The following is a 14,936-nucleotide window of genomic DNA, read 5'->3' as shown; positions in this document are numbered from 1 at the left end:
GTCTGTTTCCCAGATAGAGGTCTAGCACGTTTGCTGGGGCTGGCCTCAGACCAAGATCCTCATAGGTCTACCTCCTGAGTAGCTGGAATTAGAGACGTATTTTTTTAATGTCTGGCTGTGTGTGTGCTGGTGCTGTGGCTTGAACCCAGGCTTTCTCATTCACAGCTGCACTCTCCCACTGGAGGCACACCTCCACTTCTGACTTCTTGCTGATTACTTAAGAGACATGAGTCTGGGGCTGGGAAGGTGGCTCAGTGGTAAAGTGCTTGCCTTGCATGCATGAGGCCCTGGGTTCGATTCCTCAGCACCATATAAGCAGAAAAAGCTGGAAGTGGTGCTGTGGCTCAAGTGGTAGAGCACTAGCCTTGAGCTGAAGAGCTAAGGGACAGCGTCCAGGCCCAGAGTTCAGGCACCATGACTGGCCAAAAAAAAAAAAAAAAAAAGAGAGACATGAGTCACTCTAGTTTATCTGCCTGGGCTGGTTTTGAAGTTAGAATCTCGATCCTCAGATTTCAGCCACCTTAAAAAAGCCAGCAGCACCCAGCATATGGTTGTTATGGGTTTTTTGGGGTTTTTTTGGTCAGTTGTGGGCTTGAACTCAGAACCTGGGTATTATCCCTAAGCTCTTTTTGCTCAAGGCTAGCACTTTACCACTTTAAGCCACAGCTCCACTTCTAGTTTTCTAGTGGCTAATTGGAGAGGAGTTTTAGGGGCTTTCCTGCCCAGGCTGGCTTTGAACCACGATCCTTAGATCTCAGCCTCCTGGGTAGCTAGGATTACAAACATGAGCCATTACTGTCGGCCTAGCTTTTTTCTAAAACTGGTCCTGGGGCTTGAAGTCAGGGCCTGGGCGCTAGCTAGCCTTGAGCAAAATGAAGCTTGAGCTTCTTTTTGCTCAAGGCTAGCACTCTACCACTTGAGCCACAGCACCACTTCCAGCTTTTTCTGTGTATGTGGTACTGAGGCACTGAACCCAGGGCTTCATGCGTGCTAGGCAATCATTCTACCACTAAGCCCCTGGCTTGTTTTTGATAGGGTCTCATTAACTTTCGGCTGGGTTGGCCTCAAATTTGATTCTCTATCTACATTCTAAACGTTGGGATTATATGTGTGCCACTCTAGCTCATCCTTTGCTTTCTTCTTCACCTTTCTTTTTGTTTTTGAGATTGAGTCTCGCTACATAGACCAAGCTGGCCTCAAAGTTGCAATCCTTCTGTCTCAGCCTCCTTATTGCTGGGATTGCTGGGACACAGCACCACAATGCTGGCCTCAAAGTTGCAATCCTTCTGTCTCAGCCTCCTTATTGCTGGGATTGCTGGGACACAGCACCACACCTCGTTTTCTCTCTGACATTTTCATCTTTGCTTAATTGCCAGAGGGGGTGAGAATACTAAGCCCTGGTTTTGCTATGTTTAGGCAGTAAAGCACCATTCCTCCAGGTTTGTGGCATGAAAGAAACAAACTCTAGGATCAGGGTTTTCTTTTTTTTCTTTTTGCCCATCCTGGGGCTTGAACTCAGGGCCTGGGCACTGTCCCTGAGCTTCTTGTGCTCAAGGTTAGCACTCTACCACTTAAACTACAGTGCCACTTCTGGCTTTTTCTGTCTCTGTGGTACTAAGGAATCGGACCTAGGGTTTCCTGCGTGCTAGGCTCTACCACTAAGCCACCTCCCCAGCCTCAGGGTTCTCTTTTCCTGCAATCTCTTTTCTGGTCCAAGACCAGAACTTGAACTTGATACCTGACGCTTTTACTCACTGGTTAGTGCTCTGCCAACAGAGCTCTGCCTCCAACCTGACTGCAATGTCTTGCCATTTTCTAAACTCTGACAAAGATGGCCTCTCGTGCATTGAAGAGTTAAGTCAACCCAGGCTTTGGACTCATTGTTCTCTGCTGTAATTCTAATCACCTGGCAGAGTATTCCCACAAAAGGAACGTACTCAGTAAATGTTCATGAAATAAATGAGAACACCCAGCCATTTTTTTTTCATCCCAAAGGCTGATGGAACTGATTCTTATGCCCAGCAGTCATAGGCAACAAAAAATTGTGCCAGCTCACTTCAGATTAAATTTCAGCACTTCTGAAGTCTCAGGTCTAGCCTTAAGCAAAAGATGGAGGAAGAAGAGGAAAAAAAGTTCTAGGGGTTATGTTGATTTGGGATTTGCTCAGAAAGATTCCAAGATAATTCTGTTTCATTCTTCCAGTGCAGCCAGCATCTTTGGAGAGAGTGGCATTATCAGAGGAGGATCTAAGTAGTGGCATGTTCATCCCCAAAGCAGCCAATGAGCCAGGTGAAGTCTAAACTGAAGCTATTTGAATTCATGGGGCTGGAGTCTATAGCCACTGCCTAGCATGCATGAAGCCCTGGGTTTAATTACTCAGTACATACACAGAAAAAAGCTAGAAGTAGTGCTGTGGCTCAAGTGGTAGAGCTAGCCTTGAGCACTGGCCACACACACACACAGACACACACACACAGACACACACACACACGCGCACACACACACACACACACACACTTTTCCAACTACAAATCTATGTGAGGCTGGATTTCCTTTTTCATGTACTTCTACAGAAGCATATTGTAACAGTTGAACAGCAGAGATAAGAATTTAGCTTAGCCAGGCGCTAGTGGCTCATGCCCATAATCCTAGCTACTCAGGAGGCTGAGATCTGAGGATCGCGGTTCAAAGCCAGCCCAGGGAGGAACATCTATGAGACTCTTATCTCCAATAAACCACTAGAAAACAGGAAGTGGCACTGTGGCTCAAGCGGTAGAGCGCTAACCTTGTGCTGAAGAGCACAGGGACAGCCCCCAAGCCCAGAGTTCAAGCCCCACAACCGACAAAAAAAAAAAGAAAAAAGAATTCAGCTTAATTTTATTAAAGAAGTTTGCAAAACTAAAAAAAATGTTTTGTTTGGAAAGTACTTTTTTTGGGTGTGGGGATGGTCCTGGGGCTTGAACTCTCAACTCTTCAACTCAAGGCTAGCGCTCTACCACAGCGCCACTTCCAGCTTTTTCTGCTTATGTAGTGCTGAGGAATCGAACCCAGGGCCTCATGAATGCAGTGCAAGGCCTCTACCACTGAGCCACATTCCCAGCCCTGAAAAGTATTTTTTAAATAAAACTTTTGTCAGCCATTGGTGGCTCATACCTGTAATCCTAACTACTCAGAAGGCTGAGCCCTGAAGATCACAGTTCACAGCCAGCCTGAGCAGGAAAGTCCATGAGACTGATTTCCAACTAACTACCAAACAGCCAGGAATGGCTCTGTGACTTAAAGTGGTAGAGCACTAGTTTTGAGCACAAAAGCTCAGTGACCAGACCCTGAGTTCAAGTCCAGTGACCAACACATAAATAAATGACTACATCTTATGCGCTAGCAAGTGATGTGTTTTTCTTTTCTTCCATCCTTCCTCCCTTCCTTCCTGAGACTGAACACAAGGCCTATTGCATACTAAGCAAACGCTCTACCACTGTTGCTTTCCAGTCTATGTGATCTTAAATGAACTAGTGACTAAATATCTTTACACTGTCTCAATTTTAATACTTAAGTTTGGTAAACACCAGCAGATCCAACCAACAGAAACAAAAACTTTGGGCTGCTTCATAATTTTGGGACTGTTAGAGCCTCTGGCATTTTGGAGATAGCTGATGCAGAGCCGCTAGGGTGCCAGTCACCCAGTGGGTGCTCATGAGAACAGAATGGCTATTCAGAATGACATAGTTTGCGCCAGATCTGGACAGAGCTTAGGGCATGACTCAATTTTCCAGCTTGGCCTTTCTGTCCACAATTTGGCAAGTGTCAGGGAATAACGCTAGTCACTACACCAGGCAGGTGCCAAGAACCGCCTTGGATGGAATTCCCAACATTCAACCTAGCCTCATTCCTCCCAGGGGTTCCTTCCAGTCCCAAGCGCTTGTGTATGTTTGCACTGGATTTCCCCAAGACACACACTCTTATCTGACCAGCTGCCCTGCAATAGGTTCCAAATTCTATTCTGAACTTACTCTCTCTTCTCAAAGCTCTGAACTCCAAGGGCCTCCTTGGCACCAGGCAGGTTGAGGACAACAGCAGGAACTAAAATTCTCTTTGAGAAGTTGAGAAAATTAATCAGCCTAGAATAACTCACCAGGCAAGTAATCACCATTCACTCCTCCATTCATCTACCCATTTCCTCATTCAACAAATGCTCACAGCTCTGATCTCATTCATGCCAACCTCACCACTGAAGACCGTAAGTCAAAGCTTTGTCAATGAGGCTTTGGCTGGATTGTCGCGGCTATCACGCTGTGTACAGATGTAGTCTTTGTCTGTCCCCAAGTCCCTCGTAGGACGTGAGGTCTTTGGGGTCACAGGGTAGATCTTGGTCATTTACATGTGCCCAGGAACCCAGGCATGGCTTGGGCCTGCCACACAGCCGGCATTCACTGGGTAAATGAACGCTGAAAGCCCTTCTGGCTCATGCCTCGGCTTCTCCATACAAAGGACATACTTTAGAACACGGCCAAACCAGCCCCTGTCCCAACATGCCATACAGAAAAGCCTGGCTGTGTCACTGTCGTTGTGGTAAGAAGGCGATCAGAGCAGAGAGCCTCACACCATAACAATGCTGGCCTTGAGAACTGCAGTGAACTCTTCAGGACCCGATTATACCTCAGTGGCCTGGAACTTCTACCCAAACTTCCTGGCCCTTCCAGGAGGTAGACAACTGCTTCACAGCCCAAGACCAGTTGGCCGAGAATCTTCTCTGGCGGTACAAGCTGAGACAAGGACAGGGTGGTGAGGGTGGCTGACCCTAGTGACCCTCTGTCACTGCAAGCCTAACCACCCTCCTCACCCCCCACCCCTGCCACTGAACTTGCGTCTTAGGTGCAAGTAGCCACATAAAGGGCCCAAGCTGCTCATTAACCTGGAACGTTGGGTTAACTGTGCTCTGCTATTATAACTATAGCATGGGTTTCTCATGGGGCGGGGGGTGAGGGGAGTAAGCATGAACTTTGGAGAAAGTTGTGAGCTCAAATTCTCATTCTGTCATTTGCAGTATGATCTTGGAATGATCACTCAATGTCTTTGAACCTCAGGTTCCTCAATTTATGAAATGGGAATAACACCATACTTCACAGAGTTGTGAGGACAGAAGGAAATAAATTATATAAAGTACCTGGCCTGGGCCTGGCACACAGTAGGTGCTCAATACCCGTTAGTTTCTTTCCTCTTCTGCCCTGGAAGAAATGACAGGGAAACTTACTAAGTGAGACTTGCCCAAACCAAATTGATTACTTGAAGCACAGGAGAGAGGACCAGACAAGTGACCTTCAAGGTCTCTTTGAACCCCCAAGTCTACATTATATAACAGGGCTATCATTTCCTAAAAAGGACTTCCAGGGCTGACAATTTCGCTGGTCTCTTCTTTCTGCCTTAGGTTCCCCATATCATTTTTCAGAACAGAGATCTCCTTTTGTCACAAGGAGAGGGGAATCAAAAGGGAGACAACTGGGAATGGAGGGGAAATGGAATAAAAGTATGTTTCAGGGCTGGGAAGATGGCTCAGTGGTAGAGCGCTTGCTTTGCATGCATGAGGCCCTGGATTCGATTCCTCAGCAGAAAAAGCTGGAAGTGGTGCTGTGGCTCAAGTGGTAGAGCACAAGCCTTGAGCTGAAGAGCTGAGGGACAGCGCCCGGGCCAAGTTCAGGCCCCACGACCCACCAAAAAGAAAAAAAAAATGTATGTTTCCTGTCACTACTCAGCTGGAAGCCCCCTAAAGATTGAGGGATGAGGGTAGCATCATGGGTATAGAAATGAGGAGCGCAAACTCAGGCCCCTTGCCAGGACACATACATGCCCTTCCTTGGTCCCTTTCTGCTTTTGCTCACCCTGCCGTGAAAGAATACTGAACATTGCTTTCCTGCTGATTTGTCTCTTCCTCCTCGTGAGGTTCTGCAATGGAGGTTCACATTCTCCTAAGTCCACAGACAGAAGAAACTGGGCTTGCCCTGAAATGCTTTTTGTGTTTCCCTAGAATCACTGATCACATACATTCTAGTGTTTAAAATTTTTCTTCTCTATGATATCGTGAACTTTCCAAGGGCAAGGGCCAGGTCCCCAAGAGTCACTGAATTCCAGTCTAGGCATAGGTAAGCATCACAGGGATAGGGAACTTTGGTTCTGCGCAGGACCATTGGATATTTATAATATTCAAGGGCCATACAAAAGTAGCAATCTAGGCAACTGGTCTCAGAGAAGCATATAAGCATGCCATCCTGTACCAATGATCTCGCGTGGGAAACTCCCCACCCCCTTACCCTTGCAATAGAAAATTAGTGGTGGAATATTAACTAGGCAACAACCAGAGAAGTGGGGGAAGGCTTCATTTTTTTTTTTTTTTGGTTGGGGGAGGAAGAGGGTTGGATAAAGCCTAGGCCTCACACATGCTAGGCGGTGCTCTATCACTAAACCATATTCCCAGATACCTCTCCTCACTTTTTAAAAAATTGGTTCTATTCCTGCTTAGGGAGGAACAGAACCTCCCGAGGAGGAGCAAAACCCTAGGCCTCTTCAGCAGTTACCAGACCCAGCCACATTCAGTCACCTGGAGTAATCCAACAACACAGGATTCCTCGGCTCCAGACTTGGAGACCCTAGTTCTGTAGGTCTGGGATGGGGTCCAGCAGAACACTGATGATCAGATGATTAGTCAGGTGGGGAAAGGGAGCTGTGAGATTGAGCAACCACAGCTGCCTTTCCCACTGAGTCTACTTCCTTGCACGCTACCAGAGGATCTACCAATGCACATCATGTTCCTTTTCAGGCTTCGAGGGTTTCACTCATTCCTCACTACCCAAACCACTTCGTGTGGTGGACCAAGAGCCAGCTATAGACTTTGCAGTCTGATTTCTCCTGCTTTCCAACTGAGTCCAGCTTGTTTCTGGCTCTTTGTATAGCTCTTCCTTTCTTAGCCTTCTTCCTCTCACCCTTGCAGTTCTGAAGAACTGTTCAACCTTGAGGACCAGGCTTCCAGAAGCCTTTTCTGACCCAGTCTTCTCTGTATTACAATATGCTGACATTCTCAGCACTAAACACCTGTAGTGAGTACAGCACTGCTGGGGCTAAGTGCTCAACAGGCAGAACTTGTTGGGGGGGGCGGGGGGAAGAGGGAGCGGTCAGTCATGGGGCTTGAACTCTGGGCCTGGGCGCTATCCCTGAGCTCTTCAACTCAAGGCAAGCGCTTTACCACTTGAGCCACAGTGCCACTTCCTGTTTTCTGGTGGTTTACTTGAGATAAGAGTCTCAAGGACTTTCCTGCCCAGGCTGGCTTTGAACCCTGATCCTCAGGTCTCAGCCTCCTGAGTAGCTAGGATTATAGGCATGAACCACTGGTGCCCAGCTCCCACTATTTTTTTTGGGGGGGTCCGGTAATGAGGCCTGAACTCTGGGCCTGGGCGCTGTCCCTCAGCTCTTCAGCTCAAGGCTAGCACTTTACCACTTGAGCCACAGCGCAACTTCCGGCTTTTTTCTTTTTGCTTATGTGGTGCTGGGGAATCGAACCCAGGGCCTCAGGCATGCAAGGCAAGCACTCTACCACTGAGCCACCTTCCCAGCCCCCCACTGCTATTTTTATACATGAGAAAACAAAGCAAGAAGCTGAAACACTATCTAAAGGCTAGGATTTGACAGAACAATGAAACCTGTCAAGATTGCTTTAAGAAGGGAGGGTAGAAGAGAGTGAGAAGGGGAAAGTTGCTCAGGATACACTGTGTATACATGGGGAAATGTCACAATGAAACTCTCCTTGTACAACTAACTATGCTAATTTAAAAACCAAAGAACTTAGCATTTGAACCTTCACTCTGACAGGGTGCTATGCTTTCCCCTAGCACCACTGCAATTACTACATTTGCTAGACCATGAAATCCTTGTGGCCAAGAAGCATGTCTCATTCCTTTCCGCCCTCACAGCTAGCCCAGGGCCCGGCACAGAACACAGGTCAGTTAGTGTCTGCAGAGTCAGTGCCAGGCGTGAAGATGACTGGGTATCAAAGCACGTGTGCCGTGGCTAGCCTAAATGAATACATGGATGCCTGCCAACCTGGCCCAGTAAGAGTGGCAGGTAGGAGCAAAGTCATAGAAAACTAGCTTTTCAATTATCATTTGGTTTAATAGACATGTAGGAAGCACGTAAAGACCACACACAATACACAACCCGGAGACAACTTAATTAAAACACTCCCTGCTTCCAAAAATTCTAGGCACAGTAGGCAAAAGCATTAGGAACCTAATTCATCCAACTGATACCAGACATTAAGCCTGTCCTCTGGGACATTATATGGAAATTTAAAATTTTAAACCTTGAACGTGTAAGTCTTCATCTTCAAGGGCTCTTGGCCTTTTTACATAGTGAGTCTTTACTGCTTCACAAAGAACTACAGGAGGCAGACATGTCCTCAGAATCACTTCCTCCTGCTGGATGTGAGTGGTGCCTTAGGAAGTGGTACTTGGGTAGGCAGGGACTCTCAGATGGAGATCCTTGAGGGAAGGGAACACCTGGTCCTTCTGGGCATCCCTAACAATGGCCTGGCACAGAGGTCATTGTGAAGCTTGCTCAAGTGAATTAAATATAATCAAATGGTCTTACTATAGAGATTGATCATCTGATCCTGTTCCTTAAGGGAACAGATTTATTCTGAGCAGAGAGAGAACCAGGTCTCTAGAGTCCCTTTAAACTAAACTGGGCAGTCCCAGAGGATGCTGCAGAGAGGAGAGAAACAAGTGCTGGGGAGGGATAGGATGAGCTCATTCTGGTCAGTCTCCTGGGGCCGAGTGCATACCTGGCCTGCCAGCAAGGCAGGCTAGGAAGCCTAAAGACAGCAAGGAGAGCTCTCAGGCTTTGTCTCGCCGCCCAGCACAGCTCATGTCACCTCAGAAGACTATGTACAAGAGGCTCTGCAGCTTGCTTTGCGTTCTCTTGGGAGGCTGCTGGTGAGGTTCAAATGAGGGAAGAGACAGACAGCATCACAGAGCAGGAGGCAGCCCTGGGAGTTTAATTCAAGCCAGTCAATACTGTTCCCATAGCTTCCTTCTACTGCTATTAAATTTTATCTGTGCTTCTCCTCTTGAAGTAAAAGGGAGTTGGGGTTCTAGGAAACAGCAGGTTTAGTGGCCTAGAACTAGAAAGATTTGGGGTCCCACATTTAAATGTATACAAGGGATGCGAATGATGGAAGGGGCCTGGATAAAACCAAAACTTCAGGGATTATGGAGCACATTCTACTTAAAGGCAGCAGCTGCTACTCAGACTTACAGATTGCCTTGTGGAGATGGGGGCCTGATGTCACCAGATCTTTAGAGTTTGAAGAAGCACAAATCTAGATCTGTGGCAAACATTTTGGTTTCTAAAATACTGGTGCACATTCAGATAAAAAGATAAGAGAAACAGAACAATGTTGGAGTTGGACCTCAGAACAAGTAGGTAGACTGAAAGTCTCATTTAGCTCCTTTGGTTTAGGTAGACATATGACACAAAGTTTCACCTCTCTTATCTGATCTATGTCTGTTAAGACTGGGTTGACTGGCAATGGGAACAAGAGAGCCTAGTTACTGGCAGAGCGATGACTAACCTCTACTCTGTCACCAGGTACTTTTTTATAAGGGCACAAAAGCCTGTTTCTAAAATCCAGACTCTACTCCAGCAAACAAGAGGGGTACAATCAGAACAAATTTGTCAATGTGTTTTAGTTCTGTGGCTATTACAAACTTCCCACAGTCTACAAGAGTAACTTTTTTGTTTCACATCTATGGTGGGAATCACTTGGTCAAATATTAAGTTAAGTATTTCTGTTTGTTCATCTGAAAAGCAGAGAAACCACCTGTATACCCTTCAGGTTTTCAGGAACGTATGTTAACCACCAGGCACAGGGGTATGATATGATGGAGACTGCCAGGGTTCTGTTGGCACTCTCAGAGTTTAGATGTAAAAGCAGACAAGGAGTTACATTCATTTTTGATAGATAATTTTTGATAGATACTGAGGAGAAATACAGGGAAGGTGAGAAGATGAAAAGGCTTGTCTACTAGGGGCATGCTTCAGTGGCAGAGCTTCTATGCAGCAAGACAGAAACTCTGAGCTCAAACCCAGTACAGAGACAGAGACAGAGAGAAGAGAGGAAGAGGGAGCACTAGTAAGGCATGACAAGTGCCTCGTTTGAGTAAATGAACTGGCAGGTCAAGCAGTAGAGCAGAGGAAGCAATGAAGGCTGTTAACTCTGGGGAAAGACGTGTCCTCAAAAATTACACTGAACACACTAGGGAAGTTTTATTTGCACATCTGTGTGGCAGGAACTCTCGTGTTGTATGGCAGAATGGGAAGGAGAGAACAGAACAGACAGTTCTGTTTCTCCCCTTTCATCTCTCCCTGTTGGATTAATAATGCTCCCAGGTGAGACCGGGGCTGCTCCTGGAGGGAGGAGGGAGCCAGACCTACCAGGGACAAGGGTTAGCCTCGAGAATCTCCTCTAGATCTATTGTCAGCCCACTAATTAAAAAAAAAAAAAAATGGGCTGGGAAGGTGGCTCAGTGGTAGGTAGAGTGCTTGCCTTGCATGCATGAGGACCTGGGTTCGATTCCTCAGCACCACAAAAGCAGAAAAAGCCAGAAGTGGCTCTGTGGCTCAAGTGGTAGAGTGCTCGCCTTGAGCTGAAGAGCTGAGGGACAGCGCCCAGGCCCGGAGTTCAGGCCCCACGTCTGACAAAAAAAAAAAAAAAAGTATTGTCATCTGAAACACAACGGAGACCAGCACCAAAACTGGGTTACCATAAGCACAGGTTCTGGGCTGACTCATTTTCTTTCACCTAGTTAGCTCAGCTCTGCCAGGCTGGGTGTGGAGGATCGGATAGTCGACACAGTCTGGGTCCCTGTGCAGTTCAAGCCCGGTGCAGGGGAGCAGACAGATCAACACGACATTTCATCACAGAAAGAGGGGGGAGCGGGGTCAGAAAGCTACTGAGGTCAGAAGCACAGAGGGTTGTGAGCACAGTGGGGTCACTGGGGCCCAACTTGGGGAGGTCAGGGAAGGCTTTCCGGGAATGACACCCCAAAGAGCATCCCCACTCACATGCACAATTCCAGAGATTCTACTAGAAGGCTGTCAAGAGCCATGCCTTCAGGCCGCACCAGCCTCCCAGAGTCCCCTGCTGCCCGTTGCAGTGTCTGCAGAGCCAAACGCATCTTCCGCCACGCCTCATCCTCATCCGGGCGCTGCCTCCGACCCTCCAAGACTCCTGCAGAGGCCGGCCTTCCTGGGCAGGCTCAGCCAAAAGACCAACTCAAAACTCTTTTGTCAGAGTAAGCTTGGGTGGGGGGGGGGAGCCACCCAATCCCGGGGGGGGGGGGAGGGAGGGGGAAAAGCACAACCCTCCCAGAGCTCCGGTGTGGCTTCTGCCACCACCCCAAGCCTTTCAGAGAACCACTGGCAGGGAGGGGTACCTCCTAAGATCTCCTTTTGAGCTCAAAAGAAAAGTGACCTTCTTCCAGGTGGCAAGCTGGAAGCTTTCTAGAATTCTCCTACTGCTGGCTCACAGCAGGATTTGCCAAACGGGGGGGGGGGGGGGTGAGGAGAAAAGGGGAGTAGGGGGGGGAAGGGAGGTGCCTTGTGAGTGGAGGGTGGATGGGGTAGGGGGGGGATAGGGCAAGTTTGTCTGAGTTCCCTTCGAAGGACATGTGTGTGTGTGTGTGTGTGTGTGTGTGTGTGTGTGTGTGTGTGTGTGTGTGTGTGTGTGTGTGTGTGTGTGTGTTGGGGGGGGCGAGGGAGCTGCCTGGTTGTCACCCCAACTGCCCCAGGGGACACACACGCCGGTGACACGGCAGCACGGGGGGGGGGTAAAGGGAGATGTGGGGGGGGGAACTAGAGGCTGCGGCGCCCTGATCTGGTCTGGGGGTGCGGGTGCGGAGCAGATGGGGTCCGAAGAAGGCGGAGAGCCGAGAGCCGAGCCGTGGCCCCCCTCCAGCACCACAGCCCAGCCCCGGCGGGTGCGCGGCCAGCGCGATCCGCTTCGGCCCCAGCCTGGGGGGGCCTCGGGGAAGGTGGGGCAGCATCGTGGAGGGCGCGCCCCCCGAGGGGGGGGGGCTCCGCCCGCCCCGCCGGCCGGGCCGGGGAGAGAAGGCCTCGGTCCCGGCCTCGGGGGCTCGGGCGGCCGCCCCGGCCCCGCCCCGCTCCCGGGATGGGAGAGCGCCCCGGGCCGGCCGAGCCGCCTCGCTCGCTCCTACCTGCGGGCCGGGCGCCGGCTGGGGCTCGTCCTCCTCGCGGGGCCCGTCGCGATCGGCTTCCGTCGGCGCCTCGGGGGGCCCAGCGCCCGCTCCCGCGTCCGAGCTCGGCGGCGGCTGGGGTTCGGGCGCCTGGGGCTTCTGCAGCCCCGCGGTCCGCGCCCTCTCGCGCCGGCCCGCGCCGCCGCTCGGCCTGCTCCGCCTCCGAGTCATGCCGCCGCCCGTTCGCGCCGCTCCGGCCTCCCGGTGCACCCGCTTCACCCGCGCCGCCGCCGCCGCCGCCGCCGCTCCCCTCACAGGACAACAGCCAATATGGCGGCGCCCGGCGCCCCTCAGCCCGCTGCCAGCAGGTCAAAGGGCACGCGGAGTCGGCGCCGACGCACTCGCCTCGGAAGCCGTCGGCGCCATTTTTCATGAGGGCGTTGCCCTGAGTGTCCCGGGGTGTTGGTGGGGGAGACGCCCTCCCCCGATACTGCTGGGTCTGGAGGGGCTGCGACCTCCCAGCGGAGCGTGTGCAATGCTGTGGCAACGGGCCTAGGAGCTTAATAATAGCCTGATCATCGGGTAAGTGGATACATTGCTGCTAGAGTGCTTTGACCACAGCCCCTGACGAGCCCTCCCCGTAGCACCTGCAGGCAGGTAGGGCCCGATCTCCTTGTGCAACGGAGAAAGGACTAATGTCGAGGAGGCAGAAGGGCCAGGAAAGGAGGCTCGACGCCCTCCAGCCAGGGCTCCTGCGCTCCTGTGGTCGGCAAGGGGTGTTCTGGGTGCCGGAGTCTACCTGGTGGTCAAGGCTGACACACACATAATGCAACCCAGGGAGACCCAGTGGGCATCCGAGGCTCGGCTGACGATAGTGGTTCCAAAACTGGTTCATGTGCAGGAGAGGATTTTGAGAGGAGCACAAAGGAACATTAAAATAATAATAATAATAATAATAGCTGGTGCCTATGGCTCATGCCTGTCATCCTAGCTACTCAGGAGGCTGATATCTGGAGCTCAAGGTTCAAGTCCTGGGAAAAGCACATGAGACTCGTATCTCCAATTAATCAGCAAAAAGCCGGAAGTGGAGCTGGGGTCCAAGTGGTAGAGCAGCAGCAAAGGTACAGCACCTGAGTTCAAGCCCTACTACACATTACATGTGCACACACACGCACACACACAAAGATTTTACAAGAGTCAAGCTCTTGTTTAGCTGTTTCAGTCAATACTGGCTGCTCTACCACTTGAGCCTTACCTTCCACTTCAGCCTCAGTACTGGAAAACAGGCAAACAGATATAGTAGCTTATACCCATAGTCCCAGATACTCAAGAGACTAAAATAGGATTACTTGATCCCAAGACTTAAAGGCCACCCAGCGAGACCCTTTCTCAAAGGAAACAAAAAAGTACATTATATATTTATACATATATATATGCAAAATAGCAGAATGAACTCATCAAAATTGTAAAAAAAAAAATTCCATCACTGGAAATGAATTTTTTTTGGTGCTTTAAGAGGTTCAATTCAGGGCTTCACACTTTCACACTTACTAAGCAACAACTCTACCACTTGAGCCACATCTCTGGCCCTGGAAATGATTTTTATTAAAACAACAATGACAGATGTATGTGTTAGTAAGTCAAAAGCTTTGGCCTGGCACAGGGTCAGGTGTGGTGAAGTGTCCTATAACACTAGCACTCAGGACGCTGAAGCAGGACTACTACAAGTTTGGGCTATATAGCGATACCCTGTCACACTTTTACAAATAAGAGAGAATGGTTAAAACAAGATTTCAATTTTTTTGTCAGTCATGGGGCTTGAACTCTGGGCTTGGGCACTGTACCTGAGCTCTTCAGCTCAAGTCAAGTACTCTACCATTTGGACTACAGTGTCACTTCTGGTAAATTGGAGGTAAGTCCCATGGACTTTCCTGCCCAGGTTGGTTTTAAACCACAATCCTCAAATCTCAGCCTCCTGAGTAGCTAGGATTACAGGTGTGAGCCACTGGCGCCCAGCTCCATTCATTTTTGAGAATTAGGGTGTCCCCTGGAAGTTCTTCCCTAGATTGTAGACCAAAGTCAGAAGTTATGTCGTCATGAGTTGAGAGGAAGTTGCTGTCCTTGGTCCTGAATTGTAGTTACTGTTCCATGAACTATAGTAAACAACTCTTGGTGGTGGTTGTTGAAGTTCTCAATATATTTGTCCTTATGAACCAATAGTTCTGTGAAACACATACAAAGGAAACTAACCATCTTTATCATATGGGTCAATTTTCTCTAAGTTCCAAAAAGTTACTGCTAAATTTTTCATTCATTCTTTCTTTTGATGTTCCTTTCTTTCTTTCTTTCTTTTTTTCTCTTTTCTTTTTTTGTGTTGGTCATAGGGCTTGAACTCAGAGTCTGATTGCTGTCCCTGAGCTCCTTTGCTCAAGGCTAGTACTCTACCACTTTGAGCCACAGTGCTTCTGTTTTTCTGGTGGTTAATTGGACTTTCCAGCCCATTGGCTTTGACCTATGATCCTCAGATTTCAGCCTCCTGAGTAGCTAGGATTTTAGGTGTGTGCCACCAGTGTCCTTTCTTTCATTCTTTTTGGGGGCTAGTAGTGGGGCTTGAACTCAGAGTCTAGATATTTAGCTTTTCCATTCAAGTTGGCCCTTTACTACTTGAGCCACAGCTCCACTTCCAGTTTTTGCTGG

The 14,936-nt window shown here is 49.3% G+C and overlaps 1 protein-coding gene across 10 annotated transcripts in view; it reads right to left on the bottom strand.

Moving 5' to 3' along the window:
• Fam193b (family with sequence similarity 193 member B) overlaps positions 1 to 12,578 on the bottom strand; it is a 36,072-nt gene extending 23,494 nt beyond the window's left edge. For 4 of the 10 annotated variants that reach the window (XM_070036456.1, XM_070036457.1, XM_070036460.1 and 1 more), the window contains exon 1: positions 12,261 to 12,578. In XM_070036456.1, the coding sequence (XP_069892557.1) occupies positions 12,261 to 12,470 (210 nt within the window). In that variant the 5' untranslated portion in view covers positions 12,471 to 12,578. Of the gene's footprint in view, positions 1 to 4,010; positions 4,764 to 5,164; positions 5,226 to 11,109; positions 11,374 to 12,260 lie in introns of those variants that run through there. The other 6 variants (XM_070036458.1, XM_070036462.1, XM_070036464.1 and 3 more) reach the window with 5 other exon arrangements.
• Between the last annotated feature and the right edge of the window lie 2,358 nt (positions 12,579 to 14,936).

The sequence above is a fragment of the Dipodomys merriami genome, unplaced genomic scaffold, assembly GCF_024711535.1.
Source record: "Dipodomys merriami isolate MVZ:Mamm:240054 unplaced genomic scaffold, mDipMer1.0.p SCAF_271, whole genome shotgun sequence".
NCBI classification, from domain to species: Eukaryota; Metazoa; Chordata; class Mammalia; order Rodentia; family Heteromyidae; genus Dipodomys; species Dipodomys merriami.
The sequence above is the reverse complement of the archived record's forward strand: the minus strand, read 5'-3'. Positions and strand labels throughout refer to the sequence as shown.